The 16,513-nt window shown below is 48.7% G+C and overlaps 2 protein-coding genes across 2 annotated transcripts in view; one reads left to right on the top strand and one right to left on the bottom strand.

Moving 5' to 3' along the window:
* The window catches only part of ankrd11 (ankyrin repeat domain 11), a 109,551-nt gene extending 103,717 nt beyond the window's left edge, over window positions 1–5,834 (bottom strand). The window contains exon 1 of the mRNA XM_035417338.1: window positions 5,462–5,834. The gene's annotated coding sequence lies outside the window, so the exon portion shown is untranslated. The remainder of the gene's footprint in view (window positions 1–5,461) is intronic.
* A 1,890-nt stretch (window positions 5,835–7,724) lies between these two features.
* Window positions 7,725–16,145, top strand: spg7 (SPG7 matrix AAA peptidase subunit, paraplegin). The gene is made up of 17 exons (XM_035419283.1): window positions 7,725–8,184; window positions 8,481–8,583; window positions 8,724–8,813; window positions 9,447–9,688; window positions 9,919–10,058; window positions 10,440–10,542; window positions 10,679–10,804; window positions 10,915–11,077; window positions 11,441–11,614; window positions 11,760–11,884; window positions 12,048–12,150; window positions 12,589–12,699; window positions 12,798–12,913; window positions 13,448–13,604; window positions 14,099–14,262; window positions 14,758–14,835; window positions 15,241–16,145. The coding sequence occupies exons 1-17, from the start codon at window positions 7,933–7,935 to the stop codon at window positions 15,448–15,450; spliced, it is 2,457 nt and encodes an 818-aa protein (XP_035275174.1). The 5' UTR covers window positions 7,725–7,932; the 3' UTR covers window positions 15,451–16,145.
* Window positions 16,146–16,513: the final 368 nt, after the last annotated feature.

The following is a 16,513-nucleotide window of genomic DNA, read 5'->3' on the forward strand; positions in this document are numbered from 1 at the left end:
GTCTAATGAAATGTGCGTATTCGATCCCGTGGCCTTGATATGATTGGCTCCCCTCTCTCAGATCTCCTCACGCTACCCACGCCGCCCCACGCCGGAACGACCTCTGCCACCACACACCACACGCCGTGTCACGCTACGCTACACGACGCTATCGTGCTACGCTAACACAGGCACTCGCTGTGGACGCAAGCAGGCCTCCCCGCCTCAAACTGCCACCACAGCCAGCCGGAACACATGGTAAAGAGCCAGCGAGTAAACAGCGCTGCAGGAACCAGGAGAGGAATGACAGGTCTACTCTCCCATGCTCGGCTGAGCACGTAAGCGCGTTACAGCTTTTTCAATTAATCATCTCTTCCCTCCTTCAGCTGAAAGACTAGCAAACGCTCAGGGGCGTGGCTCCAGATTTCCTTCCAACAGAAAAACTATTACACCAAAAAAAAAAAATGTTCCACCAAAAAGAAGCAGGCTGGAAAACAAATGCTACAAACAAGAACCTTTCCCTCCACGTAGCAGAGGGGTACAATGCCAGGTTTTCAGAAATACTGCAGCGCAAGACACAAACAGAATCTGAATCCCAGAGCAGCCGAAACACTAGAGCCTACTGTGATTAACACGCCCCCCTCCCACCCCACAAATCCTGACCCCTAGGCCCAGGGAAGGATAACATGGAGGAGTTGCTGCCATTCTGTTCTTAAAAGGGAGGGGGAGGGGCACATTTCAAAGGGGGCTGAATGGCTCTCAGCTGTCCGTGGAGAGTGAGAAGCACAAGGCCCCGGGCATAAAAGATTTTTTTTTCCTCTGACGGAGAAAGAAAAGCAGGAGCCCCATTACCCATAAAAACAGAGAGACAGGCAGATGGGGAAACAGCCATACACACACAGCGAGGACAGGGAACCAGCCATACACACACAGCGAGGACAGGGAACCAGTCATACACACATTGTGGGGACAGGGAGCCAGCCTTACACACACAGCGAGGACAGGGAACCAGCCATACACACACAGCGAGGACAGGGAACCAGCCATACACACACAGCGAGGACAGGGAACCAGCCTTACACACACAGCGAGGACAGGGAACCAGCCATACACACACAGCGAGGACAGGGAACCAGCCATACACACATAGTGGGGACAGGGAGCTAGGTTTACACACACAGGGAGGACAGGGAACACAGCCATACACACACAGCGAGGACAGGGAACACAGCCTTACGCACATAGTGGGGACAGGGAGCTAGGTTTACACACACAGGGAGGACAGGGAACACAGCCTTACACACACAGTGGGGACAGGGAACCAGGTTTACATGCACTGTGGGGACACGAAAACAGTCCTACTAACCGTCAGGACAGAAAATCTGCCTTCCACACTGTGGGGAAAGGAAATCAGACTTAACACACACAGTGAGGACCGAGAATCAACCGTACACCACTCTCACACGGATCACGTTTGACGATAGATAGCAGAGCAGATCTTTGGGGACAGTACAGAGAGAGAAAAGGCAGGACGGCACGACAGCAACTAAAATGCACGTTGCTATGGTGACGCGGCTCGGAGATTTTGCTATAATACAGGCCACTTTCAGCATGGATAGAAAAAAGGATGATTGCGCTTGCTTTGCCGCCCTAACCTAATTTTACCGTTGTGCTCTCGTCCACTAAAATGACGTCCGGTTTGTCGTTCACGACTCTGATCCATGTGAACATAACATTGCACACACTGTGGGGACAGGGAATTAGTCTTACACACACCATCACAGTGGGGTCAGGGAACAAGCCTTATACACTCAGTGCGAAGACGGAATTAGGCTAATACACATACTGTGGCACGCAACCAAAGGGTGTGGGGGTTGGGTCTAAGCCTGGAAAACACTGACCTCTTTAAGTATGTGATTCAAATAAAACCCAACAGTGCGGTTAGCCTTTCAACGGCTACAAAGCAGCACATGACATCATGACTTCCCTGACACTGCTATGACCCATTGCTGGGGTCTGCAGCTGCAGAAATACTAAAGAGCGCGCGTTTGACTCAAAGGTATCAGCGGCATTGATCCGTCCACGGCTCGATCGCCACGGTGAACGCTGGGCTAAGAGGGGGCAGAGAAAGACACTGGCTTCCCCTCACCGGTACCAAAACACACCAGGGCTCTGCAGTGCTCCCGTTTTAGGAGCATTTCCTCCTGAAAACTGATGTGTGCTAACCGGAAAAATAATTTAGGAACACGTCCACCAATTACCGTGCGCCTAAATTTTTCAACTTTGGGAAAAACACCAGTGTAAAGTCCTGAACACCCAATGAATGAACCAACACAACCTGCACTTCACCGTAAAGCCCAACACACACACACACGCCAATGAAAACTCTTGAACATGCAATGAAACAACACAACCTGCACTTGACCGCACACCCCAACACACATGCACACACACATGCACGCACACCTCTGGACTTGGGCCTGCTCACACAGAGCGCAGACAAGCTGCGGTTTCACACGTGGGTCACCTGCCGGAGCGAGTAACACGTGGGCACGTTGCTGGATAAGTAACACGGAAACACCAGAAACCCCAAAGCGAGTGAAGCAGCGCCTGCTGCGCCACCCGGCAGACTGACGTCAGCGCAGCCCACCAAAGGGGGGGGGGGGGGGGACGCAGATTAACTATCCCGCCAAAAATGCTCGCAGATAAGCACGCCGACCGCAGCCGGCCTCGACCCGAACCTGCGGATTTTCCTAGCCACCGAAGACAAGCTCCAAAGGGAGCCCGTTAGCGCCCGGCTAGCCGCCGCCATGCGGTCACCGCCAAAGACGGACTGGATTCCCCCCGAGAGGACGCCGCCGCCATTCCGGCTCCGTGAAGGCCCGCCATTGTTTTGTGACGCCAGCTTAGGTTTCCCTCCCCCTCTCTGCACGGCGTCTTGTTACAGAGCTCCTGAGGAGGGCGGAGAAAGCCGCGTATGAAGACGATATGGCCTGGTCCTGCGTTCCAGGGGGGGGATTTTGACCCGGGACAAAAGTCCTACTGTGCCCCCGCCTACCCCCCCCCAGACCTTCCCCCCCCCATCCCCCACCCCCCGAGCCACTCCAGTCTCCCACGACTGGGCCAGAGCCGAGGCACATGATGGGAAGTCTAGAAAGCGGCCCTGCAGCAGGAAATGAGCCTCCAGTAACGCAGCTCCAGTGAGCTCCCGTGACCTGACATCACCATTTCCTGTCTCGGGCACATGCCCTGGGGCGAAGTGCTGAAGGACACCCAATCTGAGCTAATCAAATGGAGGCTCGCAGGAGCCTCAGTCCCAGGACACAGCCAGTGCCTCTTCTGGCTCAACGACTGCCAAAAAAAACATCACCCCATCGATTAGGTCACAGAGACCCCCCACTATTCCCAAAACAAAACCTGCATTAGGTTCGCATTTCCCCCTGGTCTAGACATAAAATGTAGATGTCTAGGTACTGAAGACTAAGGGTCATGTAGTGAAAGCCAAACATGTCCCAGCTGAGAGAGGTTTACAGTTAAAAAGCTAAACCACTAGGATGATTATAGAAAGTGGCTGGTGCTTTGGCAATTGTTTGTCAATGACTGTGTGAAAACTTACCAGAGAGACCACGTTCTCTCATATTTCCAAACCTAACCTCGTTTTCACAACTTCACATGAATCTGTTTGCCCATAGCTCTGAAACCAGGAAGGAAGATGTTGCAAAATAACCGAACGAAAAAACAGACGTGAAATTACGAGTTTACAAAGCGGAACTGACCAGCAATCGTTACGAAACCACGACACGTTTTGCTTGATATGTTTGTCTGCAGTGAATATCAGTGCTACTCCACGTATCAGTATCTCGCGTAGGAAGAGCCACAGATACGCTGCAGAGTTCCCCCGGTGTTGACACTGCACCAATACACCACCGCACGTGAGCCTCCCCCGCCTCCGCGCATCATGCGTTAATCCATGCCCGATTTGGTAAAGAACCGTCCAACAACTGTGATGCAGGCAGATATTTTGATCTCAGCAGGGCGCAGTGCCTTCAAAAGCTCGAATAGCCCGTGCCGGATTTAAGACCCCGTCACACAGGAGGTCGGTTGGTTTAGATAGCATCGCTCTCTTTGATTTTCTGCATCCATTTCCTCAATTACTCTCAATGGCCTTCCTATATGTGGTGTGAGCCCAAGCCACTCCACCCAGAGTACTGCTGCATCCTGTTCGCAAATAATGCGTTTTACGCAAATGTAATAGTTCAACTAACGTTGATCAATTTAAGACAGTCACTCGTACCAACAACAACATAAGGAAACGGCGGTTAAACTTAGATGGTTAGTTCTCTTGTACCATTCAAGAGCAAACCAGTTATGTTATTCATCTAACGTAGAACATTAAAGGACCATCCAGTGAACCGTCAACAAACAAAATGCTTCTGCAACAACGAGAAACTACAACCCGACCCCAGAATGAATTTTCTGCTTCGTGGAGCAATCGAAAGCACAGGCGACTGCACCATATAGCATTATGATTTCACAAACACAGTTCACTGCACTGCTTCACTGCCATCGCCATTGCATCCGTGTTTGGCATTTTCCCGTCAGATATCCAACTATGAACACCGTTCTCAAAACACTGCCAAATGTTATCTGCATACCTACCTAGCCTAATTTATCAGCCACATTAACTGAGGATAGAACTGTTTATGCAACCATAAAATATATTTCAAGGAAATATTTGGCAGAAATCAAATATGATTTTGAAAAATGTTGCTATATAATGTTATACCACCAACATGTGCAACCAAAAACTGCTGGTCTGGATGTTATTTTGAAAAATGTTGCTATATAATGTTATACCACCAACATGTGCAACCAAAAACTGCTGGTCTGGGTGTTATTTTTCCCAAACACGCTCATTTGCACTCAAACGTTGGGTGTGCACAGTAAAAAGGTTAGACAAGCTGACCAACCATCTTAAAACCGGGAAACCTAGGTAGCAATCTAGATATAGCCACATCTACAACGAACAAAATAGGCAGATGCGCAGCATCATAACATGCAAAACAACTGATATCACAAAATTAACTGCCTCGGTGCTACCTATCCGCAGGTTGCAGATCCTATGAACTCGATAGTAACGTTAAGCACGACGCTGACTAACTGGCGTAGCTGGTTCTTTAAATATATTCAGATTCATTCCCACTTTGCCTAACGTGAAATTATCGTACTTACTCTTGCTAGCTAGATAAATTATGTTACTACGGCAGGCCAAAAATAGGCAGCTTTCTGGCTTGCGACCGTCGTTAGCTTGTTGGACAGACTACCGTTTAAGAGCTCGTCTGCAATGCTAGCTAGCTATTCAGCTAGTTAACTAACGTTGTTTAGCTAAAGCAAAGTTACATTCAAGAACACAAGTTTGGGCATTAGGTTGTTATGCTTGCAACTGTGCTATAGAGACAGCGACTAGGAAAATGTATCTTACCTTTAGCCAAATCTGAATTGCGTCCACTTTTTTATGGTCAATACTCCAATCCGAGGCCTTGCAGCTCAACAGACTGCAGTTCGGAAACATCCGACGAAAGCGGCACACATCTCAAACACAAGAACGGCTGCTCCAAATTCCCGTGTACCCCAGATCGAAACAAAAATCTTTAGACTCCTCCAACAGTCAAGTTTACCAAAGGTTTTAGGCGATCCACGTCTTCCCAAGCATTATTGTTTGTTGAAGGTCTGTTTCTGAAGGCTTGTTTTGATTTACCAGTATTCTGCAATGTTTAGTTTTTACTTTAATCCTCTCTGTCCCACTCCTTACGAACCGTTTCCAGGCGGCCTTTGACTTGGACTGCGTTGCTGACGAAAAGGGAATGAGTCGTTTTGAAACATGGGATGTGATTGGCCACTGAATGTAGGCGGTTTCTATTTTGTGCGCGTACGAAGTTAACGCCATTCTGGCTCAGGAGGTGGCGCGCACATTTTACAACAGTAGTGTCGCTCTGGAGCCAACATGGTACCGGAGCACTACAGTTTCACAGCATGGACCCGATCTCCATTAGAGAGCTGGAGCACTAAGCAGAGGAAATGGAGAACGCTTAGAGGTTTTGTATAGGTTAGACATGTGGCCAGCAGCGCATCGCCAGGACGAAGATGAGAGAATATATATAATTGGTTGGACCCTGAAGTTGGCGATTCTGTGTTTATTGGCCTATTTAGATTACCACTAATGTGACGACAAAACATAGACTGTGTTTTGATTACCCCCAATACTATAAATGAAAAGTCCATATTTCAAAAATGCTCATGATGGTTCACGAGAGTAATTATGCGAGTTAAATGTTTCTGCAACAACTTCTTCGCGGTGGAAAAGGAATGTACTTTCTTATGAGTGCAGCTCACAGCGAAGTATGTTTTATTATTTTGTCGTGAAACAGCGTATCTGCTGAACGCGTCGGGTAGCCTGTAGCCTATTTTATCACATGGCAAAGTCAATGGAGGTCCGCAGAGGCATATTTCTAGTTTATTCACACTTTTCACATCAATTGCCAGCTACACGGCGCAAATTTTGATAAGAACATTTAAATTACTCAAACCAATTGGACACCCCGTCTCCAGTGTTCACACGGTTAGTCTACTGTAGCAAATAGCAGTGTAAAATGTTTAATTACGCATACTGTGCATATTACAATGTGAACCTACTGTCCCGAAAAATATAGCTACATGTTGCACACACAAATTAAAAAGTATTACACAAGCAGGTGATTTGTTTATATTTAGGCCTAGGTCTACGTTATTTTGTTTTTGTAACATTCGGTTGTGCACTTAATATGTAAATCTCAATTATTAACAATAAATATATAGTTGAGATCAACCCCCAATATTTCTTCTATAATTAATTGCATGTAATGTAACCGAATTGCAAATATACCGATTTTTAATGAAGTAGGCTACTCAAAAGCAACGCTTAGATTAGTCTTAGAATCCATAAACCTGCTTGGAGTTAAAAAGAGAATAGGAGAAACATCTGGAGGAAACCGTATTAAAAACCGATACACTTCCTTGTCAACAATTAATATACAATATTATTCAAGACAAATATGACGTTAGTCGTCAATACATGTCACCACACTTATCGGAAGCTCGGGATTGATTAACTTTTGTAAATAGCGCTCTCTGCCGGATATGCTGCAGCCTGCATGTGTGGCGCAGACAAACGGAATCTTAAAAATGTTTACGCTGACGTTACCTATCTGTCTACCGGTGCTGCTGAAAATGATTAGTAGCTAAATTCAACTGAAATGTAGGCTGGCCGCACAAATTGGTGTTTGTTGTTGTTTTATGAGACAAAACAAAAATATTAATACGTTGGTTTTCCATACCAAAATATGCATTAATATTCATTTTATTCAAATAACTGTTTGGTTAAATAAAATGCATACTGTTTACAGAATGTACAGTATAGATGTTGTTATTGCCATCCCATGGCATTTGTTCCTTGCTATTTATTTATTTAAGATAGAGCGGGTTCTTACGAAATTCACACTACTTGCGGCACGTATTGATGACATCATGCAGGTTAAAGGTTGCCAAGTAATTTTCTGTCCTTTAAAATAAGTAAAGAGTATACGATAGTATTTAAAACTATTCAAGTTAATGGCTATCCATAAAATTAATTTAGTCGTGCATATATATTTATGTTTGCATTTATGGTGTGAGCGTTAAGCCAAAGGTGAAAGTTCATTAGTGGGAGGGATCAGTTTGAGGTTGAATAACAATTACCTAGCAGAAGCTTTCCAGTAGGTTACACTAATATTTTTTAACTGGACGTTAACTTGCGCGATCTAAGACAGCGAAATGATTTACAGTGTATTCGGCGTCATGTCTTGCCATAGTATCATAACATAATATTATGTTAGTTAGCCAGTTTGCTGCTTGAAAGCATAATAGCTACATCTGAAAATGGCTGCATTACTTTTGCAGCTGAACAGAAAATCGTGCAGGAATCTCAGGAGCAGGTCAATTTGGACTTCTTTACAAAACAACAAAAGCCGACACTTGGGAAATACCAGCGTCTTTACCACTACCAGGAAAACGGCGCAATGCACGGCTTTTGATACCATCTGCGTAAACTGTAAACTTTCCAGATATGTATGTTCCTCACAGTCGTTTTCAAAGCAACAACTTCGTGGCCTCAATACTGGAATTATACAGGTAACGTTAACGTTATAGCTGCTCGCTGCTTGGTTCCATACCATACGCTTTATCCAGCTAGTTTTGGATACTAAAGCGTTTAAGTTTGAATAATATTTGACTTATAAGCCAATACCGATGTCAATACAGGGTAGTGAATGAGCTAGGATATCATGGAAATTACCAACTGCCTTTGCGTGTCACAAGCTAACGGAGTGCAAGTAGCTCACAGCTAAAATGACGTACAAAAATGAAGTTTCATCTTTACGAACCTGGTGTGCTTTTGCTTTTTTATGATTATAACAATTCTCTTGCAGCAAGTCTTGCACCAGCCACCTAGCCCAATGTTGCTTGCGATCAGCAAAACCTTATTTAAAAACCAGCTGGTCAAAAACCCATTTGGAATATGGAATATTTTGGGTAAGCTTGCGGTCATTTATGTATAAGCTTATGTGTGATACTATTGGCATTTTTTTTTTTAATTGTTAACTTGCGGCGACATTTTCGCTCAGGGAAGGCTTGTGTGCGGTGTGCTCATGATTGAATACATGTTCTTTTAGGTTCCATTAACTACTTCAGCACTTCCCAGTCCAAGCAAGACAGAAACAAGAGGGACGGACCTAAAGGAAAATCCCCAGAGGAAGATGAAGGTAAACAAAAAGGAAAAATAAGTATATGGACTTAATTTTATTAGGGTTTTACTTTTGGACACATGGTGGAATTATGGAGCTCTTCCAAAACTCGCAATGCAGTCCTGGCCTTGTCAGTGCTGACTATGGGCAGGTCATTAGTGGGTAATTCTGAATTTTCCATGAATGTTTCCTAAGGACGGAGGTTTAAAGTCAGGCAGGTATTCCGTTCTCCTCACCCAGTTATTACACTGATCTGTTCGCACCAGCTGTTTAAAATTTGTGGTCCCATGATGGATTGGCTTTGAATAACTTGATGGTGGATCTCATTTGGCTCAAGGAATTCTGTGAAGCATTGCACAGTTAAGTAGTATGCATTTGCTCACATGACTATCTCCTTGTTAGCAGAATGGGTAAGTCGAAGTCCGTCTCAACTGAAGTTAAAATTTGGACTGTGACATTCCCAAGTAACAAAGCCCAAAAAGTGGGGCCGTTTAGCTCTTGAACCCACGTTGATGACGCTGGATAAAGCCTAACGTGTACTCTTAAAGAGAAAAGCCGCATGGCGGTTTGGGTCCTCTGTAAGAGTGCGGGAGTCGAGAGGCAGGCGTTCGGTCTCGCGTCTCGCTTACCGCCCCCCCTCCGCTGTCGCAGAGGACAAGAAACGCCGCGAGCGGGAGGACCAGATGTACCGGGAGCGACTGCGCATGCTCTTCATCATCGCCCTCATCATGAGCCTGCTCAACACCATCAACAGCAGCGGCGGCAACATCTCCTGGAACGACTTCGTCAACGAGATGCTGGCCAAGGGGGAGGTGGCGCGCGTGCAGGTGGTCCCAGAGAGCGACATCGTGGACATCTACCTGCACCCCGGCGCCATCATCTTCGGCAGGCCGGTGTGTTCCCCCCCGACATCATCATGATCCACCTGCTCTTTGGGGATTTAAAAAAATGAATACATTCACAGAAAATGTGTGCTCTTCATTATTTATTTAACATAAGACCAAACATCCAGCAGGGGAGTATGATGATGTCATTGTAGCGGTGATGGAGCCAAGTGGCTGCAGTAGCGTATGATGATGTCATCGCAGGGGTGATGTAACGGACGGTTCTCCGTTTTGCGCAGAGGATGGCCCTGATGTACCGCATGCAGGTGGCCAACATCGACAAGTTCGAGGAGAAACTGCGGGCTGCAGAGGAGGAGCTCAACATCAACTCCAAGGACAGAATTCCTGTGTCCTACAAACGCACCGGGTTCTTTGGGAAGTGAGTGGCGGGGGGGGGGGGGGGGTGTCCGCAGCAGCTGCAGGGTGCTTCTCCAGGGGTGTGTCCCGTTGAGTCACATGTTCCTGGAGCGACAAATCAGATTGAGTCTATATTACGAAAGAGAGTTCCACAGGATGAGGCATGATTAGGCATAGCCTCAACCAGAGACGAAGGGGCATCTGATTGCAGGGTTTTGGCTACCAAGTCTTTTAGTATCAGGGCTGCTGATCAGTTTGGGCTCCTGTGATTGGTCCCTGCCTGCTGCTTAGATCTCCAACTGTTGCGGCTCAGTGGGTAGGTTGTGGGTTGAATCAGGGCAAGGATAGTGCTGTGATGCTCTGTGTGCTGTGTTCTGATGCTCGTCTGCCATTGCCGTTGCAGTGCCCTGTATGCCCTGGGCATGGCAGCCATTGGAGTGGCTGTCCTCTGGTACATTTTTCGTCTGTCTGGCATGGGGGGCAGAGAAGGCGGATTCAGCGCATTCGTAAGTACAGCCCTGTGATTGGTTCACAGTTCCTCCTATAACCCTTGGGTATTCCCAACTTTGGGCAGGCAGGCTTATTCTGGCTGTCACTCCTCCTCCCACTTTCGCCCCCCCCCCCCCCCCCCCCCCCCCAAAGAACCAACTGAAAATGGCGCGCTTCACTATCGTGGACGGGAAGTCCGGCAAAGGCGTGAGCTTCAAGGACGTGGCGGGAATGCACGAGGCCAAGATGGAGGTCAAGGAGTTCGTGGACTACCTGAAGGTGAGGGTGCAGGTGGCTCCTGAGCCTGGCCCGAGAGGAAAATTTGGGAAATGAAGGTCAGAGTGCCGATGGTCTCCAACTCAACCCCCCACCCCCCTTCTCTGTTGGAGAACCCCGACAGGTATCTCCAGCTGGGGGCCAAAGTACCCAAGGGCTCCCTTCTCCTGGGGCCTCCCGGCTGCGGGAAGACTCTGCTGGCCAAGGCCGTGGCCACCGAGGCCCAGGTCCCCTTCCTGGCCATGGCGGGGTCAGAGTTCGTGGAGGTCATTGGGGGTGAGTTTGTGGGCCTTTCTGTTCTCCTAGGGAACGCCACAGTCTTGTTTACGAAAGCCATTTGATACATAATTAGGAAATGTCCTCAGGTCAGTAAATGCTGATTTTGGTGACAGTATTACAGCACACCTCCATGTAGACTTTACATGGAAAATTTGAAAAAATGCCTATCAAAAACAATTTGGCATCTTGACCAGGCATCATTAGGTCGTTGTCAGATGGCAGATGGCTCCTGACTGAAAAAGGTTGTATTTGTGTCCTCATGAAGTTGCTGGGTGATGGTGGGTGATGTCATCATGGCCTTTGCAGATGTTGAGGGCTGGCACACTGGCGCATGATAGCGGGCCGTTTCTCTGTGCGTAGGGCTGGGAGCTGCCAGGGTCCGAAGCCTGTTTAAAGAGGCCCGCGCCCGCGCGCCCTGCATCGTCTACATTGACGAGATCGACGCCGTGGGCAAGAAGCGCTCCACCAACATGTCGGCCTTCTCCAACACCGAGGAGGAGCAGACCCTCAACCAGCTGCTGGTGGAGATGGACGGTGAGCTGAGGGAGGGGGGAGGGGGGGGGGCTCGGCCTGGCTTCTTTAGTACTTGGAGCAACTGTAGTTTTCCCTCTCCACTTTATGGTTTTTGTGAAGGGGGTTTAAACCGTACTTCTTTGGCTTTCGTTTTCGTTGCTTCCAGGAATGGGCACTTCAGACCACGTGATTGTCCTGGCTTCCACCAACCGAGCGGACATTTTGGACAACGCGCTGATGAGACCGGGGAGGCTGGACAGGCACATATTCATCGATCTCCCCACCCTGCAGGTGCACCCTGACGTGCCAGTTCTATCTTTACACACAGCAGCCTCCACAATAGTATAGAAGAAAATGTGGGTTCAATTTCTAATGCAATTGAGGAGGTGCGTGTGTTACTGCACCTGAAGCTAATGCCGTGAGTCTGTCTGTCTGTCTGTCTGTCTGTCTGAAGGAGAGGAAGGAGATCTTTGAGCAGCACCTGAAGATCCTGAAACTGTCCCAGCCCGCTGACTTCTACTCGCTGCGCCTAGCTGAGCTCACCCCGGGTTTCAGTGGTAACCACTTCCTCTGTTCGCTTCGCTGTGCATAAACCCTGGGTCCTGCCTGACCTCTGACCCAGGAAGGAAACGATCACATCCACACTGACTGCTACACAACACCATACAGTTCAGCTGCCTTTCACACTGGTCATTATGTTTCACTGGAAAACGTCAAGGAAAAAGTTTGGCTGGGCATGCTGTGCATTTACCAACCATACGCTTCGTGTTCTTTGGTTGTCCGACAAAACACTTTCCCTGGGTTCAATTAAGAAATTTGGACAGTCCTTCCAGAAAATTCTTACTTAATTTCATGTTCTACATAAAGTGATACATGACCACTGTAAAGTCAATTGATTATGCCCCTTTGTAAGCTAGCCTGCATGTTAGTGGTAGGAATAAAAGTGTGGTCCGGTTGGTTTTGGTTGTACTGAGCACGGTGTTCGCGCTCTGCAGGAGCGGACATCGCCAACATCTGCAACGAGGCCGCGCTGCACGCCGCCAGGGAGGGCTACAAGTCCATCCACACCTTCAGCTTCGAGTACGCGGTGGAGAGGGTCATCGCAGGTACCGCCCTCGACCGCACCGCAGTGAGCACCAGACCCACAGCCTGGCAGTGGTGGAGGTTCCCAAGTCTAAATCTAAATCTTATCTTGGGCCTGCAGGGAGCGTAAAGAAGAGCAAGATCCTGTCCAAAGAGGAGCAGAGGGTGGTGGCGTTCCACGAATCGGGCCACGCCCTGGTGGGCTGGCTCCTGGAGCACACCGAGGCAGTCATGAAGGTGAGCTCACTCAGGCCGTAGCTTAAAGAGAAAACCCTAACCCTAACCCTAACCCTCACCCTCACAAGGGCCTGCGTGCCCATTGGACAGGCTGATGCTGAAACCGTGACCTGTAACACAGCGTTTAGGCTAAATCTAATGGATCCCTGTTACCATTCATTTCACTCATGGGCTGGGCAGCGGAGGATGGGCTTCCCCGCTATAGCCAGGTTCCTCCTGAGATTTCTGCCCCCCCCTTTGAGTGCTTTTCCTCCCCCTCAGGAGTTTATTTTATTTATGAATATATTCCCTCAATTGCTTGCTTTCTGTTTGTTAAAATTTGCTTTTCTATTTACACTTTTCTATTTAAGCGTGTTTGTGCCGGTGTCTCTGTAAAAAGCAGTGTACATGTAAAACTGAGCTGAACTGAAGCGCATTTGTGGCAGTGCAGCAGCAGTAATAGAGTCGAGGGATAGAGTGCTGTCTGTGTTAGAGTGATGGAGCCGGTCTGAGGTCTGGAGGGGGGCTCACCTGCAGTGTGACGCTGCTCTCCAGGTGTCCATCGCGCCCCGCACCAACGCAGCGCTGGGCTTCGCGCAGATCCTGCCGCGGGACCAGTACCTCTTCACCAAGGAGCAGCTGTTTGAGCGCATGTGCATGGCGCTGGGCGGGCGGGCCTCCGAGGCCATCACCTTCAACAAGGTCACCACGGGTGAGGCTCCTGTCCGTCACCGCTGGGCCCCGCCCCCCGCGCTCCTGTAGCCCTGGCGCATGTGTGTATGTGTGTGTGCGTGCGTGTGTGAGACTCTTCTCTCCACCCCCATGCTCCCGTTGCCCTGGCGCCACGCGTATGTGTGTGTGTGTGCGTTTGTGTGTCTGCGTGCGTGTGTGTGCGTGTGCGTGTGTGTGCGCGTGCGTGTGTGAGACTCTTCTCTCCACCCCCATGCTCCCGTTGCCCTGGCGCCACGCGTATGTGTGTGTGTGTGCGTTTGTGTGTCTGCGTGCGTGTGTGTGCGTGTGCGTGTGTGTGCGCGTGCGTGTGTGAGACTCTTCTCTCCACCCCCATGCTCCCGTTGCCCTGGCGCCACACGTGTATGTGTGCGTGTGTGCGTATGTGTGTCTGTCTGCGTGCGTGTGTGTGTGTGCGTGCATGTGTGCGTGTGTGTATGTGTGTGTGTGTGACGCCTCTCTCCGCTCCCCCGCCAGGTGCCCAGGACGACCTGCGCAAGGTGACGCGCGTGGCCTACTCCATGGTGAAGCAGTACGGCATGGTGCCCAGCGTGGGCCAGGTGTCGTTCCCCGAAACGGAGGAAGAGGGCGCCATCGGACGCCGGCCCTTCAGCCAGGGGCTGCAGCAGCAGATGGATCTTGTGGGTGACTCCCTGCCGCCCGGTGCTGTGGCACTGCTGCTGCCGTAAAGCAGGACTGTGGGGAAAATCTCTCAACCAGGGGTTCCCAGACTTTCTTCTGAGGCAACATCAAATGAATGAGCACAAATCTACGCAAGCCTAACACCTTACCCACGCACACGCCTTGTGCCTCACAACACCCTTAAGCCATTACTATACTGGTGATATAGCATGACCTCTCCTGACTCATTGCTTTATTATAGGTTGTTTGTTGCCTACATTTACACATTTTAAAGAGACAAAAAATGACTAAATTGTGCTACATTTTTTTCTTTCACGCAAAATGTTCTGGCGACCACATCGTCAAATGACACCACAGTTTGGGGACCCCTGCTCTAAGCAGTCGTTGCCTGCTCTTCGGTTTAGCACGAGGATTTATGTGCTTAAAATTGAGCTGAAGTGGCAGGAATGGGCAGATTCACCCTCTGTTCTGCTGATGGTTTTTCTGTCTTTCAGGAGGCAAAGTTGTTGATTGCCCGTGCCTATAGACACACTGAGAAATTACTCCTGGACAACCGAGACAAACTGATCGTGGTTAGTGCTTAACTTCCCTTGATCATATCCAGTTTGGTATTGTTGTTACTCTGCATTGGTCTTTCTGGATGCGTGTCCTTATTCCAAAATGTCTCCACACTCTGTATTTCCCAGTTTGTGTTTTCATTTGGGCAGCAATGCTTACCCCAGGGTACGTGTTTATTTGGCCAACATTTATTTTTTTCAGTTGGCCAGCGCTGATGTTTGAGACTCTTTTTCCCCTCCCTGTGCGTGTGTTCAGTTGGCCAGCGCTGATGTTTGAATTTAATCTTCCCCTCCCCGTGTGTGTGTTCAGTTGGCCAGCTCTGATGTCTCTGAGACTCACTCTCCCGTCCCCGTGTGTGTGTTCAGTTGGCCAGCGCTGATGTTTGAATTTAATCTTCCCCTCCCCGTGTGTGTGTTCAGTTGGCCAACGCCCTGCTGGAGCGGGAGGTGGTGAACTACGACGACATGGAGGCGCTGCTGGGGCCCCCGCCGCACGGCCCCAAGAAGATGATCGCCCCGCAGAGCTGGATCGAGGCCGAGAAGGACAAGCAGGACACGGGGGAGGACGAGCCCCCCAGGCCCCGCTGGCCCCCGCCCAAGGAGGAGGAGGAGCTCAATCTCAACTCCTAACCTGGCCCCCCCGCTCCCAGAGAACCATCCCCCCCCCATTTCTGCCCCTGTGGAGGAGGAGCTCAATCTCAACTCCTAACCTGGCCCCCCTGCTCCCAGAGAACCATCCCCTCCCCCCCTCCCCCATTTCCGCCCCCGTGTTCAGTGCCTACGTGTCGCCAGACGCTTGTGATTTTTCACCCCAAAGATACTTCTTAACCGTCACATCTTAAAACCGCTCCCTCGCCCCATACAAGTGTTAAACATTTCCTGCTTTGTCGCATTTGAAAATCCGCCATCTGTCATCATCTCCCGTGAAATCCCCCCCCCTCATTTTCCACAAACGTCTCTGCTCAGACATTTTAAAGATCTCATAATCTGGCAACCCTCAGAAGGCCCTATAGAAACTGTAGACTGTGTCCAGTTATCCTAACTTTGCCGTGCTGTGGAAAACGGGTGGGGCAAAATGAGGCTGCGTGCAACTAAACAATCCTTCAGTCTGCACCACGTCCTCTGCCCCCAAACTCTGAATGTAGGATATTAACCTTAGCCTGAACTTGAACTGAAAAATACTTTGGATGAAATACTGCAGCGTCGGCATATTATTTAAGGATTAAGCTTGGAGGAGTTTCTGTGAAATACTTTGTTACTCCAGTGATGGGGATAACATCTCCAAATAAAGTCTGGTGGTGTTCCCCGCCTGAGAAGTGGAACTGCAACGTCTCTTGTCAGTTTTATTCTGATTCCAGGAAACCAGGAAATTGGTCTGCAATCTTGGTAGTATACAAATAAGCAAACTCAGGCCAACTAACAATAAACAAAAAATGTATTTATTCCAGAAAGCAAGAAGAGTGAGCTTGTTAACTCTAAAGTCACTTTTGTATGCCGTATTTCCATACACATTGAAATTATCTTAAACGTATATTTTTAGACCGTTTCTAAAAAATTAAATTAGTTCAAAATATATCGTGTGCCAAGTACATTAGTGTATCATTGTAAGATACACTACAATACATTGTAAGATTTCCTTTTTAACACCAAATATATAAACAAATATAAAAACTAAAATATTACAATGATGTAC

This window comes from Anguilla anguilla, chromosome 5 (genome assembly GCF_013347855.1).
Source record: "Anguilla anguilla isolate fAngAng1 chromosome 5, fAngAng1.pri, whole genome shotgun sequence".
In the NCBI taxonomy this organism is placed as follows: Eukaryota; Metazoa; Chordata; class Actinopteri; order Anguilliformes; family Anguillidae; genus Anguilla; species Anguilla anguilla.